The following is a 14250-nucleotide window of genomic DNA, read 5'->3' as shown; positions in this document are numbered from 1 at the left end:
AGTTGGCCCTACATAGATTAAGCTAGGGCTACCTGGGTACGAAGCAGGTATGGGCCCAAAATGGGTATCTTATCTGGGGCCCACTTTGGTAGACCCACCCATGTGGGCAAATACGGCACAGGGCCCAAGTGGAACCAGTTGACAATCCCATACAGGCCCCACATACAAATGTTGCTGATGTGGTGCTTGATGGATGTTGATTTTGGAGTCTGTTGGTCCAGTAGCGAATGTTCAGAGACCTGGTACTGGTCTGCAGCCCCAGAGTTTGGAACCTCTGATTTAAGAGACCAACTTGGTTTATATCCTTCAAGCATATCTGAAATGTATTTTGGCCCCAAACCATAAAGTGATTTATAAACTAGCAGCATGTCTTTGAAGACTGCTCTGTAATTCACTGGAAGCCAGTTTAAAGATTCAACAACATCTACATAATTCCACTGGTTCTGTCAGACACCAGGATTGTTAAATCTGTACATCTGAGGAATAAAAAAACTACTGAAGCGACGTGTTTACTTCTGTTTCACTGATTTGGGTGGAAACTTCAAAAGAGCACAGTAAGAAGAGTACAGTAATTGGCTTTACTAATCAAGCCTTGGCTCAAGGAGGTATCCCCAATTTATGCTAATTACATTTTTCATACCAGCGTGGACAAAACAAAATGCTGTAGCTGCCACACCACTCTGTAGGGTACTGGGTTTTATTGTTTGCTTAAAGCTTTAATTTTATCATTAATTTGCAACGATGATTACCATTAGCTTGAAAAACCACCCTCGTGTTTTGCTTCCATCTTCTGACACAATATTCAGTTAGGATGTAACACTGCCTGTAGATATTTAGAGCCCCAACATGTTGCTCAGTTAATGAATTTGATCAATGGATGCAGCCACAAGGATACATACATAAGCTTTGTGTCATGTTCACACAGCAAGCTTTACATAAAATCTAAATAAAATCATCCAACATGCAAAGAGCACATGATTGTCCAGGGACAGAGCCCAGCGTTTGGACAGCCAGGCACAGAAAATGTTGGTTTGCTAACAAACAGGCTCACAGACATGATCTGGCTGGGAGGAGCTGAACTCTTCACACAGAGAAGAAATACATTAAAAAAATATTTAAAGACAATCCATCTGTTTTCTCCTCTGTTTATCCCCTCAGATGTGTTTCCTCTCACCCTGTCTGCCTCACAGTAAAAAGAAAGGATGGTAACTAAATGCTTTCAACTTGGCACGCCGTCAGAATGAAGCTCTTAAAAACAATTTCCCAAATTAGAAGGGATGCTGGATGAACTTGTGTGAACTATTTCAAAGACTAAAAACTAAAAGGAAAGAAATAACTAGGAAGAAGAAACCCTGGCAAGCCTTAAGATGGTGATGGTGTCAGCCACATAAAAGAGTTGAACTTATCATATAGCTGAGTTAAAGGTACGTTATAGCCTAAAAACTTCTGAGAAATGCTTATGTATAAACCGAGGTTATAGAAGATATTTGCTGTCTTGCCAAGAAGTAGATCAATGCAACACTCACATAGTTCAATGTATAGCTGGAGTATATGAATACGAGCCTGAGTCCCGCCCCTTAGTAAAGTTAATAAAAATAAATAAACCATCGGGCTCTCCCTTTGCCTCCCTGCCAGTTAGTGAATGTGATTGACCATATACCCAACCCATCTACACTGTAAAGCCCAATCCATCCATGACACAAAATATTTATGTAAAGGCCCTGACACACCAAGCCGACGGTTGGCTGTCGACCAAAGTCGGGCCGTCGGTGAGCGTCTGTCGCCCTAGTTTTTGCGGTGTGTCCTGCACCGTCGGCGCCTCGGCGGCTTTTCGGCAGATTGAGCATGTTGAATCGCTGGCGGAGCTTGTCGGTGAGAGAGATCACTCTGATTGGCTGTTCAGGTTTTATTTCCTCGCCCCTGTAGCGAGTGAATCTGCCTGTAGTGAAACCGGGGCTAACCGGTGCTTCCTCCTCAGGCTCCACTTCACTCAGCTGCCCCACAGACCCGCTGCTTCTTCACACTTTAACCTGAATAACAAACCGGAGCTAGCTGGGAACGGTTAGCGGAGCGTTAGCCACAGCATGACCGGAGGGAAGCACAGCCAGTTAGCCTCCGCTAGTCTCTGAGCTAGCCCCGGCTCTCCGTTTGGATCCAACCGGAGCACCGAGCCCTGGTTTGTTATTCAGGTTAAAGTGTGAAGAAGCAGCGGGTTTATCGGGCAGCTGAGTGAAGTGGAGCCTGAGGAGGAAACACCGGGACCGTCTGGATGTAATAGTCCGTGGAGGTGCTGCGGTGCTCGGCTGCACAGATAGGAAACCCCTCAGCTGACAGGATGTACCACTCTCTCACTCCGCTCTCTCTCACGCAGGCGCAGAACATACGTGCCACTTGGCCGTCGGATGTAGTCCGTGTAGTGTGTTCAAATGCAACTGACACAGGGCGACGTGAGGCTACGTAGACGACGCAACAGTTGGCTTTTGTCGCCACTAGTTCTTTGATGTTGGTTTGGTGTGTCTGCACCTTAAGTCTAACACAAATGCCCCAGTTTTACAAAATGACATTAAAACTTTATGACGACTTGACACAAAAACTCATCCCTTGTGAGCTTGACATGATATTTTTATGTTAAGTCAACAATTTTTAAAGTTTTGAGTTAATCTGACTTAAATTTATGAAGCAGATTCACCTACTTAGTTTAAGGCAAATAAACAACACTGTCATTGTGCACTTAACATACGGTGGCGTGTTGGAGCTAAATGGGTGGAGTTTCCCGGCACACCATGAGACAATGAGACAATAACACCACAGAGAGACTTAAGCTCATTAAAAACTCTGCAGTTCGGCTAAGAACCAGAATCACGAGGAGAGACCACATCAGGCCGGTCTGAGCTGCTCTGCACTGACTTCCTGTTACATTTACAATTGATTTTAAGCACTATTAGCATGTCTAACAAAAATGTTGTGCTGTGGTGAATCAAAGAACACTTCCTGGTGCAGGCCTTATTCTTGCGATAGAGACACCTAAACTCGCCACAGTACATTTTAATAGTTTAATGACATTTTTTAAAATCTTTTGATGTCATGTTAATATGACATAGACTTCATATTCTACATATCTGGCTGGGAGCAGTAACTTCTTGGACAAATAAAGCTCACAGTTAGTGAACTTAAGACATGCTGGGAGCAAAATTGTTACTGTCAGATGGAGCCCACTCCCATTTCCAGTCTTTGTGCTAAGCTAAGCTATGCTAACAGGCTGTAGACTGTAGATTTATAACAAACGTACAGATATGAGAGTGACATCAATCATCCCAGCTAAAGGCCTTTACACACTGAGGATGTTTTTGTGTGTGATTAATTTGCAAGGTAAATTTTTTTGGCTCCTGTACCATGAATGAAGACATCAAGCAATGTGTGAAACAGACGCCACATCTCAAATGTCACGACAATGACTGTCACACATTCGCATCACTACCGTTATAAATAGTTTTGATGTGAAGTATTCACAAGGGAGCATTTTGCATTTTCATGGTGTTTATTCGACACGCCCATTTACTCTCCCCTGACAGCGATTAAGTGTATTTCCCCTTAAGGTCAAACTTTTCCTTTAGCATTAGGTCGACCCGGGTCTTGCCTGATGGACACCGGAAAAGGCTCTAGCCTCCACACTGATTGTAAACAGGATGAATAGTTCTAAACTGTTGAATTGGTAAATGGTTAATGTTGAATTAAGTTTTGTTTAGGCCTGTTGGACTGTGTGTCAGTATGGATGTGAGAGCGCCACAATTTTAACAGCCAAGCCTCTATGGAAGAGGAGAGGAGAGGAGAGGAGAGGAGAGGAGGCAAGTTGTAGGAGACAGTGTCTGAATTAAGTTTCTGAAACACGAAAAAAAAAAACAATAAAGACCACAAACATGTTCTGTAAGCATGTTGTGAGTATTTAAGTGAATCCAGTGTTTGAAACAAAAGGCCAAAAGTTTTCACGAGGACTTTGTTGTGTGTGTGTTTGAGGTACCGGCTGAAAAAAGAGTGAATGGGGTCTCCCTCCTTGTAAATGTCAGGATTTCCTGAACAGCCTGACCCTCGTTGACCTGACGTGGAGGCTGAGTGGGTGTTGTGATGTAAAGTTGAATAAGACATTGTTCCTCAATGCTAAGAGGGTTTTCCACAAGCTTTTCCTCTCTGATACCGGCCCGCCGGCTCCACAATTACTTGTGTTCCTACTGTATGTAGTGCATGAACAAAGCTGGGTGTTGTCCAGTAGGATTTCTTATTGTACCCCTTTTTTTTTAATGCCTCAAGCGTAAAGAAATAGCTTTTATTTCTTACAGAGAATTAGATGATACTGTTTTAATACTGTACGGTAAATGTGAATCAGCAGCCAGCTCAGCATTAGGTTGGAAAAATGAATACAGCTCTGTCCAAAAGTAACAAAATCCACCTACTAGCACCGTTTAAACTCACTACTTATCATCATTATATGATTGTTTAACCTGCACAAAAGGCAAAAAGTAAAAATGAGATATCTTAGTTTCACAGGGTGTTATGAAGATGACTATTTTTCTGGCAGGGTGCAGAGTCAGGCTAGCTGTTTCCCTCCCATTTCCAGTCTTTGTGCTAAGCTAAGTTATCTAGCTGCTGGCTGTAGCATTGACATGTTAAGATATAATATGTAACTTATATACATTAAAACGTCTAAAAATTTTGTTAGAGTTGTGTACTTAGATGATCTCAAAAGATAATCTAAATCTGTCATGGACATGGTTTGTGTTATCTGGTCGCCTGTCAGTGGCGTCATGCAGCTACTTTATTCAGTGTTTTTACTGTTTTATATCAGTAGGCCCGTTTGTTTTAGAGAGGTGAAGACCTCTGTGAATAATCCGACTACAGGTAAAAAACTCAAGAACATCTGGATGTTAAATTATTAGAGAAAAAAGGCAATTCAAGGCAGAATTGTCATGTCGTCATGCAGTCCCGCCGTTCCGCATAAAATTGCGATATGGGGGGGACAGAGTTGTCTAGCCCTTGAGACGGCACCGGTGGTAGAAACAGCGCTGAAACAACGTCTGTATAAAAGTTACATGGGTGGCACAGGTGTGACGTTTCGACGATGTGTTAGTAGTGCGACCTACCGCTGTGATAGTAGTTAGCAGCTAACTCTCAGAAGGAGAACAATGGCCAAAAATGTCCACAAATTGGGAAAACAATGAGGTCCGGGAGCTCCTTACTCTCTGAGCAGAGGACGAGATCTGCCGCCATGTAACAGGTAAATATGGTAAATGACTGCTATGTTATGGCATTTTTATGGTTTAGAATGGCTGATGACACGTGTGTTCTATGTCACACTAGAGGCCGACCATGCCAGCATGCTGACAAAATCACACACTGGAGCAGAATGATGCTGCAGCCTAATAGCACAATCTCTATGTAAAAAGGACCATTGTTTTGACTGAGAGACCTCTAGTGGCAAAAAATTACATGATGTACGTTTAGCAGACAGATGTGAGAGTGGTATCAATCCTCTCATCTGACTCCTGGGAAGGAGGGGAATAAAATGTGAAACTATTCCTTTAAGTTGAACTGCATGACTTTATCACCATCACAGAAAACACTGATAGATATACTGTATGTTAATATTGTTTTTGAGACCACACACAGGCCAAACTCCTATTGACCCAAGTCTGTATTAAAATCAGCAGTGCTCACCTGGTCTGTCGAAGAGGAATGGGCAGTGAGATGCAGAGGAAGGGGTCAAAGGTGTTGCTCTGTTTCATACAGTGGGGGCAAGTCAGTGAAGATCTGAGGGAGAGAAAGTACACAGTTACATTAGCCTTGACAAAACCAACGACCTCCAAACTAATCTCGAAGTCCTCCTGATTAAGTCTGGCAGGAGAGGGGATGGCTTAATCTTGTTACACAAGCTCACAACACGGTCAAAATGAACATGGTGTTCCATACAGAAACTCTTGATCTGATTGTGAGAACGGAAAAGATGAGTGATGTAACTGGTGAGAATGAGAGAGACAAGGAGTTGGAGTGAGGAGGGGGTGGGGGCTAAGTAGTAAAAGAAACCCCCAGGGGTGATGGGGGCTATAAAGGGGAACCAGCAGAAGCGGTTTCCATCTTGTTGCATCACTCTCACCAGTGCTACTAACACTTATGTGATGCCATTACGGGATCCCGAGTAGAGAAACGTAGGGAGCTTTCCTAAGTGATGGCCTCTCCTCCTCTGCATCCTAATAGGGCACAGATCACTAAAAAGGAAATGTCCAGATGTGTACAGCAGGGTTTTTCCTGTTCCAACAGTTTTCCATTCAGTTCCTTTTGTTCATGACTCTTTTAATGAATCCCACTCAGTTTCACAGGAGGAACTTATTCAGGTTAGCTAATTGTCTGAACAATGAGTCAGAGAGCCCGCTAAAGTTAATGGACTGATTGCTGGAAGTGATTCTGTAAACTGTCCTGCAATTAAATTAAATCTTTTGTCCAGTATTTAGAGCTAATCTGTGCAGGATTTCCTGGATAAGACTTTCTGTAAATACATAATAATTAAATTAATCTTAAATAGGTGCTTTGGTTACTTGAATTAGCAGCAGCAGTGTGTGCAGACCAAAACTACTTTACACAGGTGGATTCGATATCAACCAGTCAGACAAATAAAAACAAATAGCATTAAAACCGAAATCAAAATAAAGCACTCTATGTGTCATCTTTATCTAAACCAGTGATTCCCAAATAAAGGCAACAGGTTTAAACAGTAAAGTTAGCCAAAAGTGATGGATAAATTGTTGAAGTTAACGCTGGCTAAAAGAGTGGAAACAGTTTAAATAGTTAGCTTAAAAATAGTGGAAAAACTGGTGAAATAGGTCAAAGTAATGTTAGTGAAAATGCAGTTAAAATAACTAGCTAAAAGAAATAATAAAGCACTTGAAACACATAAAAACAATGGCTAAATATTCAAAACAATTAGCTAAGAGTAGGCTAAGGAAAAAAAGAGTTGAAATAGTTAACTAAAAGTAAGGGATTAACAGATAGCTAAAAGTAATAAGCAGTTGAAATTGTTAGCTAAAAGTAGGCTAATGGATGAGTAGTTAAAGTAGCTAAAAGTAGACTAACTAATTAAGTAGTTAGCTAAAAGTAATGGAAAACAGTTAAAAGAATTAGCCTAAAGTAGGCTGTGGATAAACAGTTAAAATAATTCGCTAAAAGTAATGGGTAAACTTCAAAATATCTAAAAATTAACAGTTGCAATAGTTCAGCTGGAAGTAATAGATAAACAGATGAAATTGTTAGCTAAAGGTAATGGATAACAGTGACGTAGATACCTAAAAATGATAATAAGCAGTTAAATAGTTTTTTTTATTTATATTTATTAATTAATGGATAAAAACTAAGAGTATGGATGAACAGTTAAACAGCTAAGAAGTAACCAATATATAAACAGCTGAAACAGTTAGCTAAGATTTAGCTAATATAAACAGTGGAAACAGTTAGCTCAGAGGTTGCTAATGAATAAAAACAGTTACTTCGTTGTAATAGTTAGCTAAAAGTAACAAGCAATTGAAATAGCTAAAAATAGGCTGATGGATAAACAGTTAAAGTAGTTCGCTAAAAGTTATGGATTAACAGTGAAAATAGTTAGCTCAATTCAGCTAAGAGTTAGCGAATATATATACATGAGTTGGCTAATGGATTAGCAGTTGAAACAGTTAGCTAGAAGTTATTGCTGAGCAATTTTAACAGGTAGCTAAGAATAGGCCAATGGATGTACAATTGAAACAGTTAATGTAAGCTAAAACTACTGATTGAAACGTCTTCTGCCACGAGTAGTACTAATTGAAAATTGTCCAAAACACTGACGGTCAAATTGTTTGAAAAATTGTAACACTTTCCATTTTTATATAGTTAAAAGTGTTAAATACATAACTTCCAGTTTCAAATCATATCAAATGAACTATTTGGTACATGACCAGTGGTTTGGATGGTGGTGTACTTGACTCCACCTGACGGAGGATACATCAGACAAAAAACACTAGGAAACACTGATCTAAACCCTGTCAGTAACTGATGAGTCTGTCCTCCTAGGCTTGTCCAATCTTCAGTGGATGTTTTCCACATTTATATCTAGGAGTGACAACAAGAGTGTGTGGAGGCAACCTGTGCATGCAAACTCGTAAATGTCATTTACAAACCAACAGGAAAAAATATTTAATGCAAAAAAAAGGGGGAATAAAAAAAGATTAAATGTCCTCTATCTCAGACACTCCTGTGCGCAAAAGGGCAACTTCTCAGTCTTATTAAAAGACTGTTCATATTTTACAGGTCTATAAGCGTGAAGGATGGTCTGCTGAAAGGGAGCATGTCTGCTCAGGTAAAACATATCCATAGTGAATTTGAAAAGTTATAACTAATAAAAGCAGGGAAATAAAGGAAATGGCACTAGCTTTTCTGCTAGCATCAAAATCTGACACTACAGTGGACTTTAAGAGTCCAGTGTGTAGGATTTAGGGGGATATATTGGCAGAAATATAATATAGTATGATAATCACCTGATAATAAGAACAACTGTGTTTTTGTTACCTTAAAAAGAGCCGTTTAAGTCTACGTAGGGAGCGGGTCCTTGTCTATGGAAACAGTGATGCTGCACCGCCATGTTTCTACAGTAGCCCAGAATGGACAAACCAAACTCTGGCTCTAGATAGGACCATACACATTTTTGTGTTTTCACATTTTCAAGCTGGCCACCATGGCAAGAAGCCTCTCTGCAATGAATACCATCAAAAAAAACATTGATTTTTTAAAAAACAGCTTTATTCTGTGTTTTACTGGTTTAAATCACCTGATCAGTTCGTCTTGTAGAGGAGGTGACCTCTGCGAATGATTCTGCTCCGGGTAAATAAAACCCTCTAAACATCTAGATATTAAGTTATCAGAGAAAAATGTTGAGCACACATTAGCAGATGCTAGGCTAACAGCCTGCTCCGACACGCCTAACAGCATCACAAAAACACTGATTTGTGATGTGAAACTGCTTTTTCTGTTTTTTTACCCATTTAAATCACCTGGTCTGTTTGTTTTGGAGAAGAAGAGACCTCTGTGGATAGTTCTGCTCCTGGTAAAAACCTCCTGAACGATGAACACTGAGGAAATTCTAATTAGGAGAAGTTTCAGCTGGTTGAAATCTGCAATCCTCACCACTAAATGCCCCTGAATCTTACACACTGCTCCTTTAATACTATATAACCAAACTTGGATAAACAGATTTATAGGCATATCTTCATTTTCGTGCTGTAATTACAGTGTACAGTGCTCGTGTCATTATTCTGAACTACTTTTTCATTTCATGCTTTTATTATCGGCATGATGGAAATAAATCTGCAACTATGTGCGGTGAAATAACTTTATCAATGACAGGTTTGTGACAGTGTATGGAAAGCACCGTGCTGCACATAAATTGATAACAGACTTGTGTGAAACATAACCCGGCAGTAATAAAGCACACAGAGTGTGATCACTGTGGGAGACTTAAATCGCTCATAAAGTAAAATCATGTTTTCTACACCCTGATGAACACATAGGGACGATATTAACATTAAATCAAGGAAATTAATTGATTCATTTCAAACGCCAAATTGCTTTCTGATGTCATAAACCATGCCTGATTCTCATCACTCCCCAAGCTTATGTGTGTTGAACTTTCACAGCCTTCACGTGACATCCTACCATGGGAAATTAAGTCATAGATGAACTGTTCAAACGTGTTTTCCTTATAGCAAGGCACCTGACAGACCCGGCGGGGGAGGAAAGGGAGGAGTGAATAAAGCTCTATTCAAGCAAGCCCAGCTGACACTGGCTCTTAGTGGATCTCTCCCTCTTGGCAGAGCAGAATGGCTGCCCTACGGATGTCTTATTCTCGCCAGGAAACAGTGAGGGTAACTGCACTCCATGCATACAAATCACACTCAGCCTCCACTAAAACATAGATGTGCCCCGCACTGCTCTAAAACACTTAAAAAGAGAAAAGGAGCAAAGGAAGAGGTGATATTCTGGTGATGCTCTAATGGAGGAAGCGTGCAGAGGTTGAGAGGTATGTACCCCCCCCCCCCAGTCTGGGATGCAGCCAAGCTGAAGAGACTCTGCTTTGCCACACACACTGCTAGAGCTTTGGAGTTTCCAGAGTAGCGCAGGTATCTTTAGCTAATTGATTTTCTTTCCTAAGAGAGGCAATTAAAAAAACAAAAAAGTCTCAATAGGTTCAAATTAAATAGACTGGCAGCTAATGCTTCTCACTAAGCCTGGCAGCTATCCTCTGTTGGGGGATGAACGCTAGTTTATTCACCACATTAATGCTCTGAAATGAAACCTTAATGTGAGCCTCATAATTCACTAATTGAAATTATAATGTACACATCATAAACAGACCCACTGACGGGCCTGTGGGCTCGTGTAGCCAGAGCTATCTCCACAGCCCTGTGTCAGCACTAGAAGAAGGTCTGGTAGTGCTTATTATCATTCTGCTCTTGATTGTTTGAATTTCTTTAAACCAATCACAATCGTCATCAGCGGCAGGATGCAGCAACAGTGCTCCTGAGCCCCATTTCCACCAAACACTTTTGGTATACAGTATATATAAACTGTAGTACCTTTGGAACCAACAGTAACCCTTCAGACATGGTACCTAGACCCTAGGGTTTCCACCACAGACAGTCCTCTTAACCCTTTGAACCCTGACCAAATTGGTGCAGTTTCTTTCAAAACATGGGGAAAAAGGCAGTAAATGAAAGAAATGTCCCACAAATCGCAAAAAAAGTTCACATATTTAGAAAAACATTTTTTTTTTAAATTGGGGGGAAAAAAAGAAAAAAGCTAGGGAAAAACTAAGTTTATAATTATTATTATTATTATTATTATTATTATTATTATTATTATTACATTTTAAAATTATGTTGCAGGACCATTATAATTTTTGAGCATTCTTTCCAGGTCATTTCTTTGTTTCTTTCTTTACTAATTTTCTTGTTTTTAATTTTCTCTTTTTACCAATGTCTTACTAATTCTTTTTGGTCATTTCCTCTTTCGTTGCTCATTGCCTTATTCCCATGTTTTTAAAAGAAATCAAGCCAATTTGCTCAGGTTTCAAAGGGTTAAATGTGGGCGGGGTTGTTGTCACTCACTGCTCCGTCCAGCACTCACTGTATTTCCTCCTTTATCAGTCTGCACCTGGTTTATCGTCCACAGAACGAGGCTGCACGCCCACATTTTCAGAACAAAATAGAACAGGCTGCAGTGAGAGTCTCTCTCCATGGGATATTTAAAAATAGCAGCTTTGTGCATTTAGTCCTTCTCAGGCAAGCTCAGGGGTTTAGTGTTGCTGGAGCCCACAGGAACGACGCTCCACAGAGCTTTTCTTTTTCTCAAAATTTATATATAAATATATATGTATCAAAACGCTTGAAGATCCACTCATTACTAAAAGGGTATGTCAAATAAAAACTAAAGTGATGGTCAGAGTTGTCATATTGATATCTAAGGTGTGTTGATGGATTCATGTTGTGAACTCATACATTGAATAAAACTATTTATAAAAGAAAAAAGCCAGGGAAACATTGTAATTATCATTATCATCTAAAATTATAGTGCGGAATTATTATATTTTTTATTGTTTGTAAATTTGTTTGTTTTTATTTCTGACCTATTTTCTTTTTTTTATTTTCTCAATTTTTGGGGGGTCAATTTGTCTTTTGTTGCTCATTGCCTTCTTCCCATGTTTTTGAAAGAAATCAAACCAATTTGCTCAGGTTGTAAAAGGGTTAATATTATTCACCAATTTACATTTTACAACTAAAGATGCACATAATTAAGTGCGGGGCCACTTTGAGTGACAGGCTGTCTGCTTATAGCCAGATCCACCCCTCGAACTATCACAGCTCCAGCTTCTCGTCCAGATATGGTCACCTCTGGCACCAAAAATCCAGCACGGATGAAATGCCGAACTCCAGGCTTCAAAACAGGAGTCCACAAACCAATGGGTGACGTCATGGTAACCACGTCCATCATTTTATATAATGTATAGTTACTACCACAGACAATTTGCTGCCTGTATGAGTCTCTTACAGAACATTATTACGGCGATATCACCAGTGTTGGGCAGTAACGTGTTACAGTCATAATAATATTTATTCCAGTAATGAGTAGTGTAACCAATTACTAATGAAATGTCAGTACAACTCGTTACTACATTACTTTTGTTATCACATCACTACTGACTTGAAATACAACAGTCACATCAGCAGACCCATTTTAGAAATTGGCGTAATGAGCAGGCACGTCACAAAGCAGCAAGCTAGTAGGAAACTTTTACCTTAGCAGCAAGAAATATTCAAATTACTTTGATTTTGTCTGGAGGAAAGATGACAGGAAAACTGTTGCTGCAGGTAGTTGGAATAAAAATCTATAACATGTCCTCAAACTTCTGGTCTACTTTGACCAACAGCACAACAACGTAGCGCTCCAGGAAATACACCTCACCAAATGTGAGCCCTTACTGGCCATGGAGGTTAGCTGTCGCTCTACACTGGCTAAACAACCAAATCTGGATTTTAATCGTCGACAGCTGCAGCTACAAAGAAGTAATGAAGCTTGTGGTTGGATGTGTGGTGGATGAAATGTTGCTCCACGAGTGACTCTTGACGCTTCCCCTGATATTCACACAAAGGCACACATCTGAATTTTGGAGAGATACACAATTACCAGTTTTATGGGGTGTAATGGAAAAGTAATGTAACGAGTAGTGTAACGAATTACTGTCAGCAGGGAGTAATAAGCAAAGTAATATTATTACTTTTGAAAAGAGTAATGAGTTATATATGACATTTTAAGAGTCGCTGGATATCACACAGGCTTGGGTGAAGAGGAACGGATCGGCACATCACTGGCACATGCTGTCAGCTGCCTGCTGCCAAGATAAAAAGATGTGGCAAATTAACTCCGACTGGCCGTGCCAGAAAACGGATCAGCATCGAGCATGAGAGTCCTGCGAGGCTGATTCTGGGCTTTTCCAAGCTGAGTTCAGAAGTTGTTTTATTTGTTGTAGATCTTTACAACAATTCACAGAAAGAACAAAGCAGATGTGCCTTTTTGCATGATCCAAACTTCGTCAAAACCTGACACTTTCAGAGTTTGCTCAGAGGTTGTTGTTGCTTTTTCCCGTAGAAAAGGTAATTTTGAAAATGGTAAAAAGCAGATAGCGAAAGGGAAGGGGGGTGCCAGGTTGAATGGCTGGGTTTATAGCCACAGTCTACATCTGGTGAGTCACACTACTGGGCCTGTAAGGACCAGTTACCCAATCCTTCAGATCATAACAAATCAATCAGGAGCTGCGATCACAACAAAAGGTCCCACAGTCCGACTGATTCGGAGATGTGAGGGTCTCTCAGAGAAAGCGGCATCGCAGTAAGACGAGCCGCGCTGAAACTGCACCACGTCTGTAATCTGAAACGCTCGGCTGCCCGTCACTCGGCTTCACTGTAATGAACAAAGCTTGACAGACAGACATTTTCATTGCAGTCTCCAGCGACCGCAGCCTGTGACTCACCCGCATACAGACACAGATCACAGTCTTTGATCTAATTTAAGATTTACTAACCTGATCAGAGGGGGCGGCGGGCAATAGATCTATACAACAGAGGTGAGAGCCATGTTTTATACTGTACTGAAAACGACAGTTCTGATTGTGATCAGCTCCAGCATGTGACGACAGATAACATAAATTAAGATCAAATAACTCTTGGCTCGGCCTGGACAGTGATTTAACGTGTTTGAACACGTATAATGGCCGTGATGATTGCACAGTGACAAACCCTGCTATTACAAGGATAATTCTCCGGTCTGTCAACTCTGGATGTTGTATCACATCGGACACTGCATTGTGAAGTGTCACACAGGCAGTGGTGGGGCCTCGGAGCTCACAGGAGAAGAGAGGGACGGGAGTCAGGAAGTATTTGTTCAAAGTCCAGTACCAGCAGTGATAATGCATTGGAAGAGCATTCATCTCCATTTAAAACCTCGCAGCCTTGTGATGCATGGTTCTTTGCTTTGTTAAAATAGACTCAGACTGTACACTTACTGTATAAGTTCAAGTCTGTCTGTAAAGTTTGTGCTTAGCCAGCCCAGTTATGTATATATTCCCTCTGTAGCACCTCACTCTCTCTGGCTAGCTCACTATCTGAGTGGGTGAGAGGAACAAAT

The 14250-nt window shown here is 40.6% G+C and overlaps 1 protein-coding gene across 1 annotated transcript in view; it reads right to left on the bottom strand.

Moving 5' to 3' along the window:
- Nucleotides 1–14250, bottom strand: part of usp43b (ubiquitin specific peptidase 43b) — a 131672-nt gene that overhangs the window by 64709 nt on the left and 52713 nt on the right. The window contains exon 4 of the mRNA XM_033645721.2: nucleotides 5710–5802. Within this exon, the coding sequence (XP_033501612.2) occupies nucleotides 5710–5802 (93 nt within the window). The remainder of the gene's footprint in view (nucleotides 1–5709; nucleotides 5803–14250) is intronic.

The sequence above is a fragment of the Epinephelus lanceolatus genome, chromosome 18 (assembly GCF_041903045.1).
Source record: "Epinephelus lanceolatus isolate andai-2023 chromosome 18, ASM4190304v1, whole genome shotgun sequence".
Lineage (NCBI taxonomy): Eukaryota > Metazoa > Chordata > Actinopteri > Perciformes > Serranidae > Epinephelus > Epinephelus lanceolatus.
Note: the sequence above shows the minus strand (reverse complement) of the source record. Positions and strands in the feature narration are given on the sequence as shown.